The 19961-nt window shown below is 39.0% G+C and overlaps 1 protein-coding gene across 4 annotated transcripts in view; it reads right to left on the bottom strand.

The window, feature by feature from the left end:
* The window catches only part of LOC111869708 (protein lap1), a 37837-nt gene extending 20792 nt beyond the window's left edge, over nt 1-17045 (bottom strand). Inside the window, exons 1-7 of one of the 4 annotated variants that reach the window (XM_023861420.2) lie at nt 16709-17045; nt 14807-14989; nt 12172-12307; nt 8198-8487; nt 4999-5073; nt 1510-1635; nt 346-565 (exon numbers count right to left, since the gene is read on the bottom strand). In XM_023861420.2, coding sequence (XP_023717188.1) covers nt 346-565; nt 1510-1635; nt 4999-5073; nt 8198-8487; nt 12172-12307; nt 14807-14956 — 997 coding nt within the window. In that variant the 5' untranslated portion in view covers nt 14957-14989; nt 16709-17045. The other 3 variants (XM_023861421.2, XM_033753536.1, XM_023861422.2) reach the window with 3 other exon arrangements.
* Between the last annotated feature and the right edge of the window lie 2916 nt (nt 17046-19961).

Here is a 19961-nt window from a genome sequence, read left to right as displayed (position 1 = left end):
TGGTCTCTTTCCTTCTGGCTTTCCCACCAATATTATATATGCATTCCTCTTTGCCCCATTCGTGCTACATGCCTTGTCCATTTCATCCTCCTTGACTTGATCATTCTAATTATACTTGGAGAAGAGTACAAGTTATGAAGCTCCTCATTATGCAGTTTTCTCCAGTCACCTGTCACTTCATCTCTTTTCGGTCCAAATATTCTCCTCAGCACCCTGTTCTCAAACACCCTCAGTCTATGTTCGTCCCTTAATATCAGAGCCAAGTTTCACACCCACAGCACACGGTCCTGTCACTGTGAACAACAGAAATTGCTTTGAGGTGGGGGGAGAGGAAGAAGGCCTTACCTGGTGGCAACTCCTCAAGCAAATTGTCATCTCCGTTCAAAATGTTAAGTTTCCGCAACAGTCCGATACACGGTGGCAATGTCTCAAAGTCATTTTGACTTAGGATAAATTCCTCCAGACTGGACAACTTGCCAATTGTGTTTGGCAACGCAGTCAGCTGGTTCTCATCCAACTTCAGTGTAACCAGCTGTTTCAGGTTGCCAATGCTTTCTGGAATTTCCTGAAATAACACAACATTTAATTTCATCACAATAGTACAAATAACACTTCAACTAATGCTTTGTTGTGATAAAATTAATGCTAGATAAACGGTCCCTACATACCAGCACATGTGACACACAGTGTACATGGAAATTCAAGTAGTGCATTTAAATACCTGACGTATGACATATGCAAAACTGTGCTGAAGAGTTAATAATCCCACTTCCAAAACATGTTAGAACAAACACAAAACAGCCTCATATGTCCTATAGTGAGTGCAAAGCTTTATCTGACTTACAGTTTCATTACCTGGGACTTAAATTTACAGATCAAGGTGAAATACTTTATGTAAATATTCCAATACACAGAGGTGTACACTCCATTTGAAGTACAGAATTGTTAGGGTGTTACATATTAGATCAAAGACAGTCACCCTTGGCTCATCCTGGTCCATCACACTAATAACAGTATAAAAGATCATTAACACGGGAGTATAACAAAACAGCATGGCCTGAACAACTGGATGACACTAAAGGGTCCTACTCTTCAAACACGGGAACCACAACATGGTAGGCATTCATTTCCTTTAAAGAGAGGCAGTAAGTGTAAGTGTTAAAGGCTAATATTTTATATTCATGACACTGTAATGGTGGTCTCTATATGTATTGATAATGACCAATGACATTGTCATAGCAGTTTCCGCACATATTGACATGTCCTTCTGAAGATGGTCGCTCCGACTGAAACATATAAAGGCTAAAATATTAAAAAAAAATCTATCAATCACACTAGATGGCGTTAATAATCTTTTATAGAGTCACACTGTATGGGCCGGCAAACTGGGGCACAACTTATTCACTGATTTATTCATTCATGGGCAAAAAAACTGTAGAAAAGGACACAATACAGTACCAGTATTACATGAAGAGTTGCAATAATGAGAAATATTGCAAGGACACTTACTGTGATCTCATTGCAAGACAATGTCAAATCTGTCAGGCAGCAACAAGAGCCAATTTCTGGTGCAACCCACTTTATGTTGTTGGTAGAGGCATCAAAGTGAGTTAATTTCTTCAGGTTTCCAATGAACTGCAAAGATAACAAATGAGTGTAGAATATATTAACAGCAAATATCAACAATGCGTTTAGGCATCCTGTTGCATTTCTATAATATTCACATAGAATATTTATATCACAGTTCCATCAACAACGCAACCACTTTATTCTTTAGAATTTTCACTTTTTGCTACAACATANTGACTTTACGTTGTGTTTATCCATATTGTAATTGCTTGTATATACTCTGTGCTCTGTCTGTAATTGGCCTTGCAGCTGTTGACTTGGCACATAAATAATAAAGAACTGAATGGAATTATACTGCGAGCCATTGGCAGTAGGAAGAAAGGGAAAATATATGAACACATTAAAAAAGTATCACATTTACAAAGTCAGTAGCATAATCTGAATATGAATGACACACAATCCCACATTTGAAACATTACACAAAATTTACACAAGACAAGAGGACACACATCTCCCGCATTCTCCCCCCATCCCCCACCACCAAGGTACATTATAAATACAGAAGCAAGCACTCCACACATGCATAACATCTACTACAGTGAGGACAACACCATACGCTGGTGGAGTGAACGACGTATAGACAGGGGCAAGTGAGTAGAAAAACAAACAACATAACATAACACTAGTTATAAGAAACAAAAACAATAATAAATATGGGTTTTACGTATTGCAGACGTAACAGCAACAATGGGGTTGCATACTGAAACAATAGGTCGCCGAAACAAAAAAAGGACAGTGGAATATATACTGTTTGGACAAGCGGACACCGCCCTAGAGAGGTGTAGAAAGTGTACAAAATTTAAGAAAGAATAATTAAAATCTGAATTGAATTTTAAAAAAGATTTAATGAAATTTTAGTTAATTTCAACAGAAAGTGAGTCACAGTGTATGGTGAACTGACTAATGTTAGCTGGATCATAACCGCAACATTAATATAGAACAATGCAGTTACACGTGAAATGTATGACTGATATTCAATGCAGGTAACAGTTTTGGCAAACTGAAGGACCTGATGATGGCCGGTTAGGGCTGAAACATGTTGTAGTAAAAAGTGAAAATTATAAGGAATAAAGTGGTTGCATTGTTGACGGAACTGTACCGCAAATATTCTATGCAAACATCAATACTTAATGAATAAAACACGTTCAATAATGTCCAAACAAATTATCAGAATTAGGTAATTAGATTTTCTAACACTGCATTAAGAATTCTTTTCCTTTTTTTTTAAGAATACTGCTGGAGAACAGACTGATCTAATAATTCGATAAAAATAATGCAAGATTATATACCATATAATATATCACTGCCTATTCAAAATGGTCTAAAAGAAGGAGCTGGTTCATCACCATTGCTTTAGAATATGCCACTTGGCAGGTCCAGGAAAACCAGATGGGACTGACATTAAATAGAATATATCAGCTGCTGGTGTATGCTGATCATGTGACTGTACTGGGAGATAACATAGATACCATAAAGAAAAACACAGTAACTTAACTGATGCTAGTAAGAAGCTTGGTCTAGAAGTAAACACAGAGAAAACTAAGTACATGTTGCTGTCTCGTCACCAGAATGCAGGGCAGAATCATGACATGAAGATAGCTAAGAGATATTTTGAAAACGTGGCACAGTTCAGATATTTGGGAACAAGAGTAATAAATCAAAATTTGATTCAGAAAGAAAATTACAAAGAGATTGAATTTGAGTAATGTTTGTTACCATTCAGTCCAGATCCTTTTGTATTCTCTTCTGCTACCTAAAAATGTAAAAATTTGAATATACAAAACTATAATTTTCCATAATATTTAAATCTGTTACTACACTCACTTAACTTGAGAAGTTTTGCATTCTTTAAAGCTCAATATCTGAGCCACGTTTTAGTATAAAATTACGAAACAAACTCTGTTTAAAAGACCAATTACCAGAGTTAAGATACATATAGATTTTCATTTATACAGATATTACATAAAAGTTTATTAAACTTTTTTTTTCATTCTGGTCCGTCACACTAATATTATGAAAAAGCTAAATAGTTCTGTTCAGTATGACTGGTTAAGATTTTCTTATTTCAATTATTCACGCCCTTACATGTTTCGGTCTTCAGAGGGACACCTTTACATCAATACAGTTAGAAGCCACTATTACAGTACATGATCTAAAAGTTAAAATATATACATACAATATAAATAATATACAATTAGCTGTAAAATCTGAAGTTTTACAACTACAGCAGCTGTTCCAATACTTTAAAATATTTATAGTTAGTTTGTTAAAATTCTATTGGAATTTGTAAACCATGCTGGTTCGTGTCATCCCTCTTGTTATTTCTTTTGACGGGGGCCGAATGTGTGCCCCCTGTCGTTCTCGAGAAGAGGGTTCTGCAAATATATTATGGGTATATTGTATTATTTCATCAATCCTGTTATGTTTTGTAAAACTGTTGTTATTTTGTCCTACTACCTTTAATGTTGTCCTGTTTGTGTTTGTGGCCCACCATGTTGTTTTTATTGTTCTAGGTTGTGTTGCAAACAAAGATGAATCGGCATTTGCCTAACATATACTAAACAAATGCCACCAGTATAGACAGTTGACAGTAATCACGGAAATGGCTGAGAATGCCAAAAAAGGGAGCATCATGAATATAAAAGAAAATTTCCATATATATTGCTTTAATAATCTCAACGAATTGATAGAAGAGCAAAAACACACAAAAGAAAGTGACAACCAGTATAATATGTTCAACCTCATAATACAACATCAGTACACGCCCACACTAATGTCACAGACACAAGGAATATAAATACGCGGTACAACACAACCTAGAACAATAAAAACAACAGAGCGGCCCATAATCACAGACAGGACAGCATTAAAAGTAGGACAAAATAACAAAAGTTTTTACAAAACATAACAGGATTGATGAAATAATACAATATACCCATAATATATTTGCAGAACCCTCTTCTTGAGAACGACGGGGGGCACACATTCGGCCCCCATCAAAAGAAATAATGAGGATGACACGAACCAGCTTGGTTTATGAATTCTAATAGAATTTTAACAAACTAACTATAAGTATTTTAAAGTATTGGAACAGCCGCTGTAGTTGTAAAACTTGAGATTTTACAGTCAATTGTATATTATTTATATTGTATGTATCTATTTTAACTTTTAGAACATGTACTGTAATAGTGGCTTCTAACTGTACTGATGTAAAGGTGTCCCTCTGAAGATGGTCTCTGAAGACCGAAATGTGTAAGGGCGTGAATAATTGAAATTGCACATTAACGTGCTGAATGGAAGAGCTCTATACTTTTTTATCACAGTCATATCCCGCTAATAAAGAATCTGTAATATTCATTTCTTTCCTACCTTCGGAACACTGTGAATACGATTGCAGTCGACCCATAGCTCTGTCAGATTCACCAAGCGTCCGATTACTTCAGGCTAAAAGATAACAATGTTCAAATACTCGTTAACAGAATATTACGTTATATCTCATTAAACAGAACATTCTAGATGCTAGTTAAAATGTAATTCCCGCCAAAGAAGTTAAAACATCATGAACAAATCATATTCATTTTTAAGCAAACCATTTAGCATGTTGTTTATGAAACAGAACACTGGGGTCAATGAAACTTTTCATGACTTTTTCTCCTGATCACTTGGCCTCTAAAAATTTGTTCATCACACCTTTCCTACCCCAAAAGGTCACCTCCTGGTGGATAGCACCCCACTCCTCTGTTCTGTCCAATCATGCTTTCAATGCTACCAAAAGCCAAAGTTATGCATTTAAATTCATCATGACATAAATGTAACTGTACAGGTCACTAATGCCATCTTACAAACTCCAGCATTCCACAGCTCCACAGTCCTGTAATCACCTTAACAATAAACTGAATGCTGAACACTTACTTAAATCCACCTTCCCTGACTGCTTGAAATGATAGAAGTTTCTTGTTAATGAAATGAGAAGAGAAACAGAACATTCACATGAAAAGACACATGAAAAGGATACAGTGTCATACATAACACCTCTGCTGGAAGCCTTCAGTTCTGTTACGTGCAACTGAGAGCTTCTAGCATAGCGAGCAGGCAACTGTTTTATACACAACAATTGCATCATTAATTAATTCAAACATGTTTCACTAAAATCCTCTTTGTGTTTTATTCCTTTTATTTACAGGCATACAGTAACTCATATATATAGTGTGATTCAAAGCTTTAATACACTTATGGAGTTGGTTGAAGCACTATGCTACAAATTGGAAGGTTGTGGGTTTAATTCCTGATGAGGTCACTGGATTTTTCAATTGACCTATTCCTTCCAGCTGCACTATGGCTCTGGGGTCAACTCAGCCTCCAACAGAAAGGGGTACCACTAATCTTCTTGGGGTAAAGGGCAGCACTTGCATAAGGCTAACAACCTCACCACCATCTGTGAGCTGACTGTCTAGAAATGTGTGAGCCTCAACCTCTCACAGCCCTATGGGTCTCCACAGCCTGCTACAGGGATAGCTTTACCTTACCTTATACTTACGGAGGTTGCAGGAGAGATTAAGTGGAGATGAAAGTATAAATAATTTTTTTTTCTGATTTGCCTCCATTTCACAGTCGAGAAATGTACAGTGATGTTGCTTTATATTACTGTAATTCTGGCCTGGGGGGGATCCAAGCTGAGACATCATGAAAGTAGACAGTGAAGAACAGTTATCAGACTTGGGCAGTAGTACTGTTAACAGTAACTGGAACATCCACATTTGATATATGGTTACTGCAACAGAAATCTGCTTACTACATTGAGGGGAATATCAGCATTGATCCAGACCACGACATCACCACCAAGGTGCGTCACAGCCTGAGATAATGAGGCACTCCCATGTCATGTGCTTGTGACGGCAGTGGAAGACGCAAAATGTGGCACGAGGACAATGCACTGGATGCCATACATAACAGACGAACAAACAAACAGCCAGGACCTTTTGCATGTCCTGTCCAACAGGACTTTGCAGAGCGTAGTATGGCGTATTCTGTGCAAGAAAAAGTCGTATCCAACAGGACAAACATCTTCTCCAGTTCTCAAAGTGGGTGCTACACAGGACTGTGTCACATGATGTGGGCTGGCAAGTCAGTATTTACAAGAAATGCCATACACAACTGACACAATCTGCATGTATGGACAGTGAACAATCCTCACGCTACTAGTCATTTCTCATTCCAGCAAAAATTTGGTGTCATCATCTGGGGTGGAATCACAGATGATTATATAATCAGAAATGATGTAACACAGAACTGTGTAGGTGAAGCTTACTAAGCTGATTTCCTCAAGAAACACTTCCACTCTTACCAGGGGATGTGCTCTCAAACGCATGTGAGAGCACACGGTTTCAGTGTGACCATGCCCCTCCCCTCTTTGCATGTCAAGTGAGTGGACAGATAGATTAGGTGTGAAGGTCTGATCACCTAGGCTCCTCATCTGGACCACCGCCCCCCCCACACGTTTTTATTTGTGGGCATGCTTGAAGGCAGAAGTTCAGGATGGTGACAATCCAATTAACTGCACTGAGACAGTTGCTGCTGTAATTAGTAATCTATCCAGGTAATTGGTTACCATCAGGGTTCCCTTCAACACTGCTGTAATGTGAGTGTTCAGGAAGATGGAGGGCACATCTGCTGCATTGTACATTCAGAGCACTGACAAGTCTCCACCATGCAAACAGAACGTATTCAAAAGAGATACACAGAACTGAGAAGTAAAAACGCTACAATGGACAGAATTTGCAATCTTCTTATCTTTCATTGCAAACAATCAATTGACAGTTCAAAGAACTGTTTCAATTTTGTAAAAATTGACAATCACAATAACAGAAAGGTGTCAACATAATAACATAACTCCTTAATAGTGACGAATCTGAAAAAATTGTACTTACGTTTTCAGCTGCAATTGATCTCCCAAAAAACCTCCTTAAGGACAGAACTAGAGTTTTAAATCACCATGTTCAGAGTTGATCAGATGAAAGCAAAAAAAAAGAACTTGAATGACTGTGTTCATGGCCTACTTTAATTCCTCCCCCGCCCAGAAATTTCTTTTTTTTCTGTAAGCACAATGTTTTATTTTGTAAAAATTTGATTATTTTATCATTGGGGAAAGAGCCCGTGGTACTCTTCCCTTTGGAGAGAAAGCTGGGTGTGCCCCAGAACCAGTCTGGATGCTGTGCACAAGATACAACTTCTTGGCCTTGCTGGGAACCAAACCTCAATTCCACAGCTGTGTAGCCCATGGTCTGAGTTATGAAAAACTGCTGCTGAATCGTGTACATCATTGCGAGACTAATGGAATTCAGAACTGAAGATAAAAATCTGAGCAAGGAGAAACATTGTTCACTACCGCATTGAGTGCACAGTGTGACTGACTCATCAGCACTGCCATACTGCAAACTTGCAAGGTGCGAGACTGAAACATCTGCTTCGCATCTGAACTTTCTGTGTTTTCTATATCTATCTCTGTGGAATATTTCTCTAACTTTCAGTTAAAAGGAGATTACTATGAACTAAATTATTATACACTTACCAGATCAGAAAATTCATTCTGACCAATGTCCATCCTTTCAAGACTAGTTAAACGCGCTATAGACTTTGGCAGGGTGTTCAAATTATTTTCTCTTAGCTCTAGAATTCTTAATTTTGTCAGTCGGCCAAAATTGGCTGGTAAAAAGTCCAGACATGTGTCATTCAAATAAAGCTCTTCCAGGGAAAGCAGCTGTGTAAAACCTTCTGGTAATTTTTCCAACTGGTTTACACTAACATCAACATACACAAGATGTTTGCAGCCCTTTATATTATCTGGAATGCCACACAGTTCTGGAAAAAGGGCAGAATAAGAAAGTATCAATACCAAAGAATAAAGTTACGGCAAAAGTGTCAAAGATGCATTTCCAACAATGACCCTACAAAATACTAGATGCTAAAGAAAGTACTACCATAAGTAAATTGACTAGGAGAATTTCTATTATACAGGCTGTTTCAAAATGATGGACCCAGTTTGAAATTGCTATATACCTGCAACCACAAACCACCCATGAATGAAACTCTTACCACTTGAAAGGGTGGGGGATAGAGTTTCAAAAGATTACTGCCAGGTGTGTCTCCCAGCGCATTTTCTAAATGCATCACTGCCTCAACATTGGATAGGGCGCATGGGGCCCCAGGACTTGGCACTACAGTTTTGGCCCCCAAGATCTCCAGACATTACACCCTGCGACTTTTTCTTGTGGGGATATGTCAAAGACAGTGTTTTTGTGCCACCATTAACGGCTAACGTGGATGACCTCAAGAACAGAATAATGGCGGCAGTGACTTCAGTGGAAGAACACACTTTGAGAGGCATTTGGGACGAATGCAGCTATTGTCTCAACGTCCGTGCAGCAGGTGGCGGCACACAGAGCATTTATAAAAAAAGGTTTACAAAACTTAGTAACTTGTTAGACCTTTTGTGACCTTTCCTGTAACTGTAGCATGTTGCCATCGTGAAATACACGGCTCTGAAATTGGGTCCATCATTTTGAAACACGGTGTATTTTTCTTATTTTTGACAGGATGAATTAGGCATGTGAAGGACAGTGGCAGGCACTGATTGCCTGTCACTTCAGCTAGAGGGAGGAAGCGATGAATTTCTGAATCCCTGCTTGTCCTTCAGAGCTTCTGATCCTAATCTCTCGCTACTTGAGACATGACTCGTCCCCTTAGAATTACAAAAGGGTTCAGCTTCTCTTTTCAGCTGGGGTGGTATGAATTATCAGGGCCCTCCAGTAAGCTGTTAACAAAGTGAGTAATGAGAACAATTTATTATATACAAAAAATATTAATATATTTATGCTACTTCTCAACATGCTTGGGTTAAAGAAGCCTGCCATCTGTGAGCTCAGCCATGTTTCATACTGCGAAACACTAAAACAAAAACTGTGTACGGCCATTTAGTACAAAAGATATATAATAAGCTGTCAGTTATGGGCCTTTGATGTAATAAAACATAAATTACTGCTTGCCAAATTTAAGCTGTAAGGACTGAGAGAGAAAATACACTCATGGATGAATTGATACCTTACTGGTAGAACCCAGTTTGTAGAAGCACAGCATTTAGATGAAAAGACAACAAATATAAAGACCTTTGCTTCATCGTGTAAAGAAATAAAATATGGTGCACCTCAGTGTTCTGTTTTGGGACCCCTTCCGTTCTTGAGATTTATAAATTATTTGCCCCAGGCAGTTCAAGAAGCTAAGGTGGTGTTATTCGCAGATGACAGAAATATATTACTCACAAAGAGAAGTCTCCCATTTTTAAAGAAAAATCAGTAGGTCATGAAACAATTAGAAAATTGGTTCCTAACAAACGATCTTATAATAAATACTCAAAAGACTAAAGCAATACTATTTCAAGGAAGGGAATCTTGTTTAACTCGTGGACCCATTCTGTATCAAAAAAATAACTAACTTACTCAACAGAATTAAGGTATTTTATATCACAGATAACTTAAGCTGGGCCACTCATATACAATATCTTTGCCATAAATTAAACAAAGCTCTTCATTTGATTAAATCCATATGAGACTCAGTAAGTTTACCAGTACTAAGAAGTGTTCATTTTACTGAATTTGAATCTATACTGAAATCTGGTATTTGGGGGAGGGGGAGTAAGTAACAGTAATAGAGTCTTCAAATTACAAAAAAAAAAATCTAAGACTCATTAAAGGAGTGAAAAACAGGGTGTCCTGTAGAAGTCTGAGCAACTTCTTTATACAGGGTGTCCCAGGAGGAATGGACCAAACTTCAGGAGGGTGTTCCTTATGTTAAAGTATGCCGATATAACCCAAAACACCTATGTCCAAAGTTGAACGGTTACGGAGATAATGGCCCAAGAAAAGTGTGGTCTTCTGGCAGGTCCACGCACTGTACCTGTCAGCTGAGAGGCCTTATCTATGTTTGTCCTTGAGTGCGATGATTCGCCCTAGCCGTGCTTATGTAGTTGGCTCATACCAGAACGCGCAGTCAGCACGTTACGTCAGCGCTTGCCATTCATGTGTCATGTATAGTGCTTGGAAACCCTAAGGACAATTATGACATGGCGAGCGAGTATTTTGTACTTCAATTTTATGGCTTCATGTCACTCACAAGTTAGTNCCGGTCACGATAGCCGAGCGGTCTAGGCATGCATAGTCTTCGCTCGCTCGGAAGCCGGGATCGTGGGTTCGAATCCCACTCAGGGCATGGATGTTTGTGTGCGTTTTTCTGTATTTGTGTACAGGTAGAGGCCTTGCGAAGAGCTGATCACCCGCCCAAGTAGTCCTACCATATGTCTAAGATCTAGAAAAGCTGAAGGGAACGAAGAAGTTCATGGAGGTAGGCCTAGGCCCACTGGGGCTGTAGTGCCAAGAAAAAAAAAATATATATATATAAGATCTTATACTTTTTAAGAAAAGAACAAGATCTACACAACTCATTATTCTGACATTCCTAATCTGTGAACACAATTCTGCAGTATTAATATTACAATACGTATAACACATTTCACAATGAAACGATGCCAAGTATGCAGTAGTAATACTCTCCCGTGACTTTCACTTTCTGGAGAACAGTTATAAAATACTGCCCCTGTCATAAGATAAAGGGCAGCTGGAGGGCTAGAGACTTGGGAGGAGGGGGGGGGGCTTTGTCTGCCTGTTTTGAAGAGCTGGTGCGCTGTATCTTCTGCTCTTCCGCTGTTGTTCACAGGCAGAAGCTCTGGTGAGGTTCTACTGTGAGGGGAGGGCACTGGTCTTAGGTGCTGTGCTGCAACTGGTGTTCAATCACAGGTCCAGCTGGAACCAGGTGGGGACCCTGCCATCCGTGCTAGCAGTGCTTTGGGGTGGGTGGCTTGTCTCCTTGCTTTCAAGGACTCAAGTGTTGCGTCTTCTGCTGTGATGGATACACAGTCAACTCTCTCATGGGCCCTGGCAAGGGTCCACTTAGGGCAAGACTGCAGGAAGTCTCTTCAGAAGAGTGAATAACCTACAAAGGAGCAGTGTACAGGCTAGCAAAGAAAAGTGGGCCAGTAAAGGACAGGTTTACATATCCTGTCCTAGCCTATGTAATGCTGCGTTTCTGCATACAGTTAGCTGTGCTTGCTGCCTGCTTCAAGCTGGTTTCTCCCTTGGCTTCTACTTCGATACCGAAGATGGAGGCAATATGTTCCCCTTTCACCAGACTACATAGCATTACATCCCACATGACAGAACACTTCATTATAAAGGCACTGATAGTAATTATATTTGCAAACAACAAAATGTACGTGTATACAAATTTCAGGGAACCTTTCTCTTTTCATTTTAGGACTTTCTGCATCTGCTCCTCCTGGTATATGATGCCATGTTGTCCAGTCAGTATCTGCTAACCTTTCAAAAGGATGTACTGCCTCACTTTTCAAGACAGAACTCGAAACTTCTTACATGACATTTCTGTATGTGAATGAAGTACTGTAAACTATATGTATAACAGAGTTCCATAACAAACCATTCCTGCTCAGATCCAGATGCTGCAGGTTTATTAGAGATGCAATTGCAGGAGGAAGCCTTTGGATGTCATTGTCGCTCATGGATAATACTTTCAACCCATGACAATGGAACAATGGCCGTGGCAAATCACGAATCTGAAAAATTAAACAGGTCACTGTATGCCTATGTTAAGCAATAATTATATAGGTAACAAACAATATCAACATTTAACAAAAGTGAAGACTAGTAAGAAACTGAGATGATTTCAGAGACATTATGAATTTTTCATTCCCTACCAACTGCAGAATACAAATCATATGGAAAGAAGAAGTGAGAAAATTTGTTTGTGAGGGGTCTTGTAATTTTTCCTTATATTTTTTATTTGTTCATTTTTAATATTTTGTTAGTTTGGTTACAAAAATGCCTGGGTTTCTTGATAAGAAAGGAATGAGCTCTGGTTCACTGCCCTTTCCTGCAATTTGGTGAGTAACAATAAACAGCGAAATAATTAATTTAAATGAATGATGTGAAGGAGGTTGGTCTAGAAGTAAACACAGAGAATGCTAAGTATATGTTGCTGCCTCATCACCAAAATGCAGGGCAAAATCATGACATAAAGATAGGAAACAGATGTTTTGAAAATATGGCATAGTTCAGATATTTGGAAACGACGGTAACAAATCAAAACCCGATTCAGAAGGAAATTGAGAGATGATTGAACTCGAGTAATGCTTGCTACCATTCAGTCCAGAACATTTTGTCTTCTCGTCTTTTGTCCAAAAACATAAAAATTAGAATATAAAAAAACTATAATTTTGCCTGTGGTTCTGTATGGGTGTGAAACTTGGTCTCTGACATTAAGGGAGGAACATAGACTGAGGGTGTTTGCAAACAGGATGCTATGGAGAATATTAGGACCAAAGAGAGATGAAGTGAAGGGAGATTGGAAAAAACTGCATAATGAGGAGCTTCATAAACTGCACTCTTCTCCAGGTATAATTGGAATGAGATGGGTAGGGCATGCAGTACAAATGAGGGAGAGGAGGAATGGATATAGGATATTGGTTGGAAAGCCAGAAGGAAGGAGACCTCTGTGAAGACAAGATGTAGGTGGGTGAACAATATTAAAATGGATCTTAGGGAGACAGGATGGGATGTTGTGGATTGGATTGATCTGGTTTGGGATAGGGGCCAGTGGAGGCCTCTTGTGAACATGGTATAAACCTTCAGGTTCCATAAAATGTTCGAAAGTTCTTGAGTGGCTGCACAAATGGCAGCATCTCAAGAAGGGCTCAGCTCCATGAGCGAGCGAGTGATGTGAAGTACGACCACACCACTGACTACCTAATGCTCAAGAAAGATTCACCAAAAGAGTCACAGATTTTGCACTGAGCATTTGACCCTGGAGTGCTGCAAAATATATGGAGCCCTTTCACTGCCTGCATGAGCACATACATACCCAAAGTCGAAGTCAAAGTCACATTGCGACTGATGGTCAGTCAGCCAGTAAGTCTTGGTGTCAAGCCCCGTCTGGAGCTCATGACCAGATATTTATTACTGTTTGACAATTATGGTCTTATTTCTGTGGGGCGCCATCTCTGACGAGAGGACGGGTCTGTCTTTTGTATATGCTGCTGGCCCTTGCCAGCTCAGTCTTTCTTGGGTCCAAGTCCCTTAGGAATTGCGATCATATTTTACTGTCTCAGATTTGAGACTTCCCTTTTCATTGTCTCCTACGACTCGCAGGGTCACGGTGGAGGTATTCGACCCCGCCTCCACATGGGTGTCTCATATATTACCCACTTTCATGTACAATATTCAATTTCCTTTTGTTGTGTACCCTTGGATGAGTTTTCAGATATATCTTGCAAGAACTCTTTGAGAAAGATCTGTGCTTTTATTTCTATAAATGTAAGAATGCTTGAAATGCCAGGCAAGATGCACACATCTCGACAGGACAATCACTAAATCATTGATCGGCTAAACAGGTTAGGATCTTGGGCAAGCAAATAATGGTAATATACACAGCTCAACCTGGATGCAAACAACAGATACATTGTAAGGAATTATATCACTCACTTGAAGACAAGAACGTAGCTTTTTTTTTTCCAGCTGAGTAACTGTTCTGTAAGCAAAGTTGCAGTCAATGAAGTTACTGGCTAGCAAGAGACATACCCAGAAGACACAGGGTGGGTGTATCTGAACCTGACTCTAAAATGCATAGACAGCATACGTTCACGAGTCCTGGGGACCTTGGGACAAGGAATCACTGTGCTGGCCAGGGCCACCAGCAATTCACGGGAATGGACTGATTAGTGAGCCAGTGGCAGGTCACTGCCCAGTAGAAGACTGACCACTCTTTTTGTTGAAAAGGTGGCCCCCATTTCAAAACACGTAAAAGTCTGCAAAGAACAAAAATATTTCAAGTGTGCTGACCATTTAAAGCCGAACTGTTCACTGATCTGAAACTTTGGCAGCAACAGTGAGCATTGCACTTCTGCTTCCTTTAGCTATTAGCAGCTACAGCATGGAGGCAGTGGGAAGGCAGATGGCAGCGTTCCAAGCACCTCGGCTTGCTTTCCGTAGCAGCTGTACTGCAGTACGAACTAACACCAGTAACCAAGGCCAGAACGGCAGCACACAGAGTTACTTACTCTATTTGAGTCCAAGTACAATTCCTCCAGAGTTCTCTCATCAGCAAAAACCTGTGGAGGAACATCTTGGAGCATACGGTGTTGATAGTCCAACTGTCGAACATCTTCTGTTTCGGGTCTTACACAGTTCAAGAAGCATTTCCACGGCATGATAAATGATCGATTGCTGATGACATAAAATTCCTGAAATTAGCAATATGGAAATTACAAAACAGGATTACTGAAAACTCTCCAAATAATTAATAACAAAATCTGGAAGTACATCATTAATAACACAAGCCCAGCACTGGACTTTATCTTGTGCTACTTCATGACACTTGATGTCCTCACCACCTACTTGACTGGGATTCATTTTAATACTATCCTCAGTCTTCCAAATGGTTCCTTTTCATGAAATTTCATCCATTGACATTCTGTAAGCACTTACTTACTAGAATGGATCTTAGAGATATAGGATGGGATGGTATGGATTGGATAGATCTCGCTAGGATAGGGACCAGTGGAGGGCTCTTGTGAATATGGTGATGAACCTTTGAGTTCCATAAAATGCTGGGAAATTCTTGACTAGCTGCAGAATTGGCAGCTCCTCAAGAAGGGCTCAGCTCCATGAGTAAGTAAGTAAGTAAGTAAGGATATTAGTGTAAACCCACTGAGAATGTATTGGATAATCTTATAACTTGTTATGTAAGCCTTCATAATATTAACTTCCCCAGTGTTTTCCCTATTTCCTTCCATTCCTACATGTCATTGTCGAATAATACATCAATGCTGATGTTCCATGTCATCTTCTGTGCATAACACATAAATAACACACATAAATAGCCAATAGTATATAGTACACTACGCTTCACATATCCACATCAAAAGATTATCAATACTCAGAGAATACACATGACAGCAAGCAGGTTTTGCACATTATTGCAGGGAGCTAACAGTTCTAGCATACCTGCAGGAAGGAGGTTGGGGACACAGCCTCAAAGTAGGCAGGGCTCCACCAAGCAAAAGCAAAGCTGTCTGGATGCACTACAAGCCAAGAAATGAAAGGTCTGGCCAAACAGGAACCAAAACACTCATCAACTGGGGAACGTGAGCACCCCAAGAAGCGAGAAATAATGACCAAGACTTCCAAGACGTCAACACCTGGAGGTAGTACCCCTACAAAAATAACAGACCTCTGACAAGGCCCAGGGACCTATAAGGAGGCTCTGATCAACATCAAAATGGCCATCCTCAAGGGAAACTAACCTGAGATGATACAGGATGAACAAAACCTCATCCTCGAAGAACTGAGATGGGTGTTTCATGGGACCCCGAAAGGAAAACTGCCACAGCTGAAGTCTTTCGGGCTGGAAGGGGGTGCACTCATGTATGTGACATGGGAGACATCACACACAACATCCCATATTTAAGAATGAAAATTAGAAATCATACACATATACCATACATCACTTAAGCACAGTAAAGGTTTTATCCATATGCTAAAAAGCAATTTTAACCATTTAAATCCACTGCAAAGTAAAGTATTTACCACAAATTCTGAGAGAACTAAAACATGAAATATTACTTCTGTAGGGAATTATGTTACAATGTCCAATCGTTTACAAGGAAATGTAACAGATTTTAGATAATACAGTCTCTCTTGGTTCGAAGATGATAAAGTATATAGTGTGTTAACAGGAAGGAAACACTGAAGTATATAGAAGTTAATTTTATGGTGTAAATGATAGCTGTGTGCTGCTTACAACGTTATTTTACTCTTAAAATATTCAATATTTCACTGTCATATACTCGGCACCTGCAACTCTACGTTCCTTCCGTTATAGACAGTCCTTTCGGTTTAAGTGGGTGAGTAGTGGTTGTAAAACACCCATACCTTCCTCAGAAAAGTTAAATCTAACTTACTGTTTGTACAGCAACTTGTCAAAACGCATAAAACGACGGATGCAACAACACCTTCACTTGCTATCATTCCAACTGGACTGTAACTAATTGATATATCTCTCTCACGAGTAATTTCTTCATGTTCTTACACGGAATATTTGTCGTGTTAGGTTAAGCTGGTCTCGTGCTGATATTACGTAAAGGGAACTGCTGCACTTACAAATATCACAGAAAATGTTTAGCTCACAATATCTAACGTCACTTTCTAAATAACACATGATTTATAATTTCTTCCTTAATTTCCATTTTCACTTCTGTTACAAGTAACCACACTTTCCAAAACCATAACAAATGTATTTTTAACAGTATTTGCAGTGTTACCAACGGAAATTCAATTTCAAATTACTATGCTTAAAAACTGTTTCACAGCATGTTTAACAAGCAGACTGACTGATCAAGTACTCCAAGTGACGTCACTGATGGACCGCGGCAATTCAAACAGTAGCGAAATGAACGAGATTCCACGCGGTTTCTTTACTCAGTACTCAGTCATAAAATTACACTTCTGTAGCGTCGAGCTTCTGAAATTCGAAGTGGCCCCACAACTTTCTGTATGGACGTCTACTGTCATATTACTCAAAATCCGTCGCCCATCACTTGAAACAGGTAGAAAGTGTGGACAGAGCTCATAAAGCCTACTTTCCTACTATGCACAATTTTATGGATCCTATTGCAGTTAACATGAATTTATAACAAAATAATGAAATGCAATTTAATTCATTTGGTGCAACTGTCAGCAGACGGCCATTTGATCCAGTCCCGGTCACATTCATTTCCTGCACCAGGCAATGTCAGGTCAGGGGGAGGGAGGCTGAGGAGAGTTCAAATGAGTTAAACAAACATAAAAAATTACATAGATTAAATTCACGTTATATTTGCTACCATTCAGTTCAGAAAATTTTGTCTTCTCATCTACTGTCTAAAATTTACAGATTAAAATATACAAAAACATTTTTCCTGCAGTTTTGGTTTGTGTAAAACATGGTTTCTGACAGAAAGCAGTCTTCTGGGATATGGCACCGTGTATATGTGGTGTTAACCGACGTTTCGGAGGAACGGTGCTTTTACCGTTCTCACGGTCTTGTCGCTTGCAGATTTCTTATACTTTTTCTTCTACCCTGAAGATGGAGGCGATACGTTCCTCCGAAACGTCGGTTAACACCACATATACACGGTGCCAAATCCCAGAAGACTGCTTTCTTCATAGTCACCACCGTGAAAGCCTCAAATCTTACATGGTTTCTGACAGTATGGGTGTTTAAGAACAGGATGCTTATTAGAATGTTAGACCCAATATGGATGAAATAACAGGCTGGAGAAAAATGCATAATGAGGCGATTCATAAGAAATGACAGCATTTGTCTGGAGGGACTGAATAAAACCACAAATAAACCTCAGTCACTATGGTGTGTCCTAGCCGAGATTCAAACCGAGTATGTTCCGAATACAAGTCCGAAGCGTCACTGTACACCAATCTGCTTGGGTTTTAGTTGGAAGGAATAAAAACTGTGGGGCATATTTGTCAGAAACATTTGACCATCACACGAAAATATGAAATAATAAAATCAGACAGATTGGAGAATGTGTAAGCATACTTTAGGAAAGCAGGCTAAAAAGAGAAGAGATTTTTTATATTTGAATTAACAAGAAGATTTAGTAGTAAGAAAGTAGATGGTGCATATTTACAATGTACATTCTTGACAATATAAAGGACAGGTTCTACGAAGAATTAGAACATGTATTAGATAAATTCCCGAAGTACCATACGAAAATTTTGTTAGGAGATTTCAATGCCAAAGTAGGGAGGGAAGACATTTTCAAACCAAAGATTGGGAATGAGAGTTTGCATGAAATTAGTAATGATAAAGAAGTTAGAGTAATAAACTTTGCCACATTGAAAACTCTTGCTGTCACAAGTACAATGTTCCCACATCGTAACATCCACAAATTTCCTGGAGCATATCCTGATGGGAAGATACACAATCAAATAGACCATATTTTGACAGACGGGAGACGGCACTTAAGTACACTTGATGTCCAGTCATTCAGGGCAGCAGATTGTGATACTGACCACTACCTGGTGGTGGCAAAGGTTAGGGAAAGGCTGGCAGTGAGCAAAGAAACAACACACAGAGTTTATAGGGAGAGGTTAAATCTCAAGAAATTAAATGAGGTAGAGAGTGAAGAGCAGTATCATGAAGAAATATCAAATAGGTTCAGAGCTTTGGAAAACTTATACACTGAGGTGGATGTTAATAAAACCTGGGAAGCTATCAGAGATAATATCAAACTGTCTGGCAAGGAGAGTCTGTTTTATTATGAACTGAAGAAGCGTAAGTCGTGGCCCGGTGAAGGATGCTCAAAATTATTAGACCAAAGAAAACAAGCCAAATTGCAATGGTTACAGGATCTAAGTGAGTTAAATGGGGATAATCCGAACAATATAAGATGTGAAACCAGCAGGCATTTCAGGAATAAAAAGAGGAAATATCTGAAAGACAAAATTGATGAGCTTGCAATGAACAGTAAGAACAAGAACATTAGAGACCTGTATAGAGGAATAAATGACTTTAAGAGGGGTTACCAACCTAGCAGTACCTTAGTGAAGGATGAGAATGGTGATCTGCTTGCAGATTATCACAACATTTTGAATAGGTGGAGGAACTACTTCTCTCAGTTATTGAATGTACATAGGGTCAGTAATGTTAGGCAGACAAAAATCAATACAGCTGAGCCGTTAGTACCTGATTCTAGCCATTTGAGGCTGAAAAGGCTATTGCAAAATTGAAAAGGTATAAATCGACAGGTAGTGATTAAACTCCGGCAGAATTTATTCAAACAGGAGGCGAAATATTAAGTTCTTAGATCTACAAGCTAATTACTTCTGTTTACAATATTATATTTCAGCATCCTGTTACACTCACACAATATATATGGATAAATACCGTCTTAAGTGCAACAAATTTTATTGTAGTTTTTACTTCTTTTCCTCCTCCACACTACATGTTTCGGCCCTAAATGGCCATCATCAGGTGTGTATCACTCACGTAGCTGTTACACTGCTTTTTAAAATTTAAAATTACCAGTCTTTCTAATTGTATAAAATCTTTGTTAATCTACACGCGTCGATTTGATTTTTAAATTAGCACTTTTTAAAACTTAATTCAAGTTAAAATGTCTATAAGATCTCTGTTCTTTCTTTTTCAAATTTTTA

Source organism: Cryptotermes secundus, unplaced genomic scaffold (assembly GCF_002891405.2).
Source record: "Cryptotermes secundus unplaced genomic scaffold, Csec_1.0 scaffold1851, whole genome shotgun sequence".
Lineage (NCBI taxonomy): Eukaryota > Metazoa > Arthropoda > Insecta > Blattodea > Kalotermitidae > Cryptotermes > Cryptotermes secundus.
The sequence above is the reverse complement of the archived record's forward strand: the minus strand, read 5'-3'. Positions and strand labels throughout refer to the sequence as shown.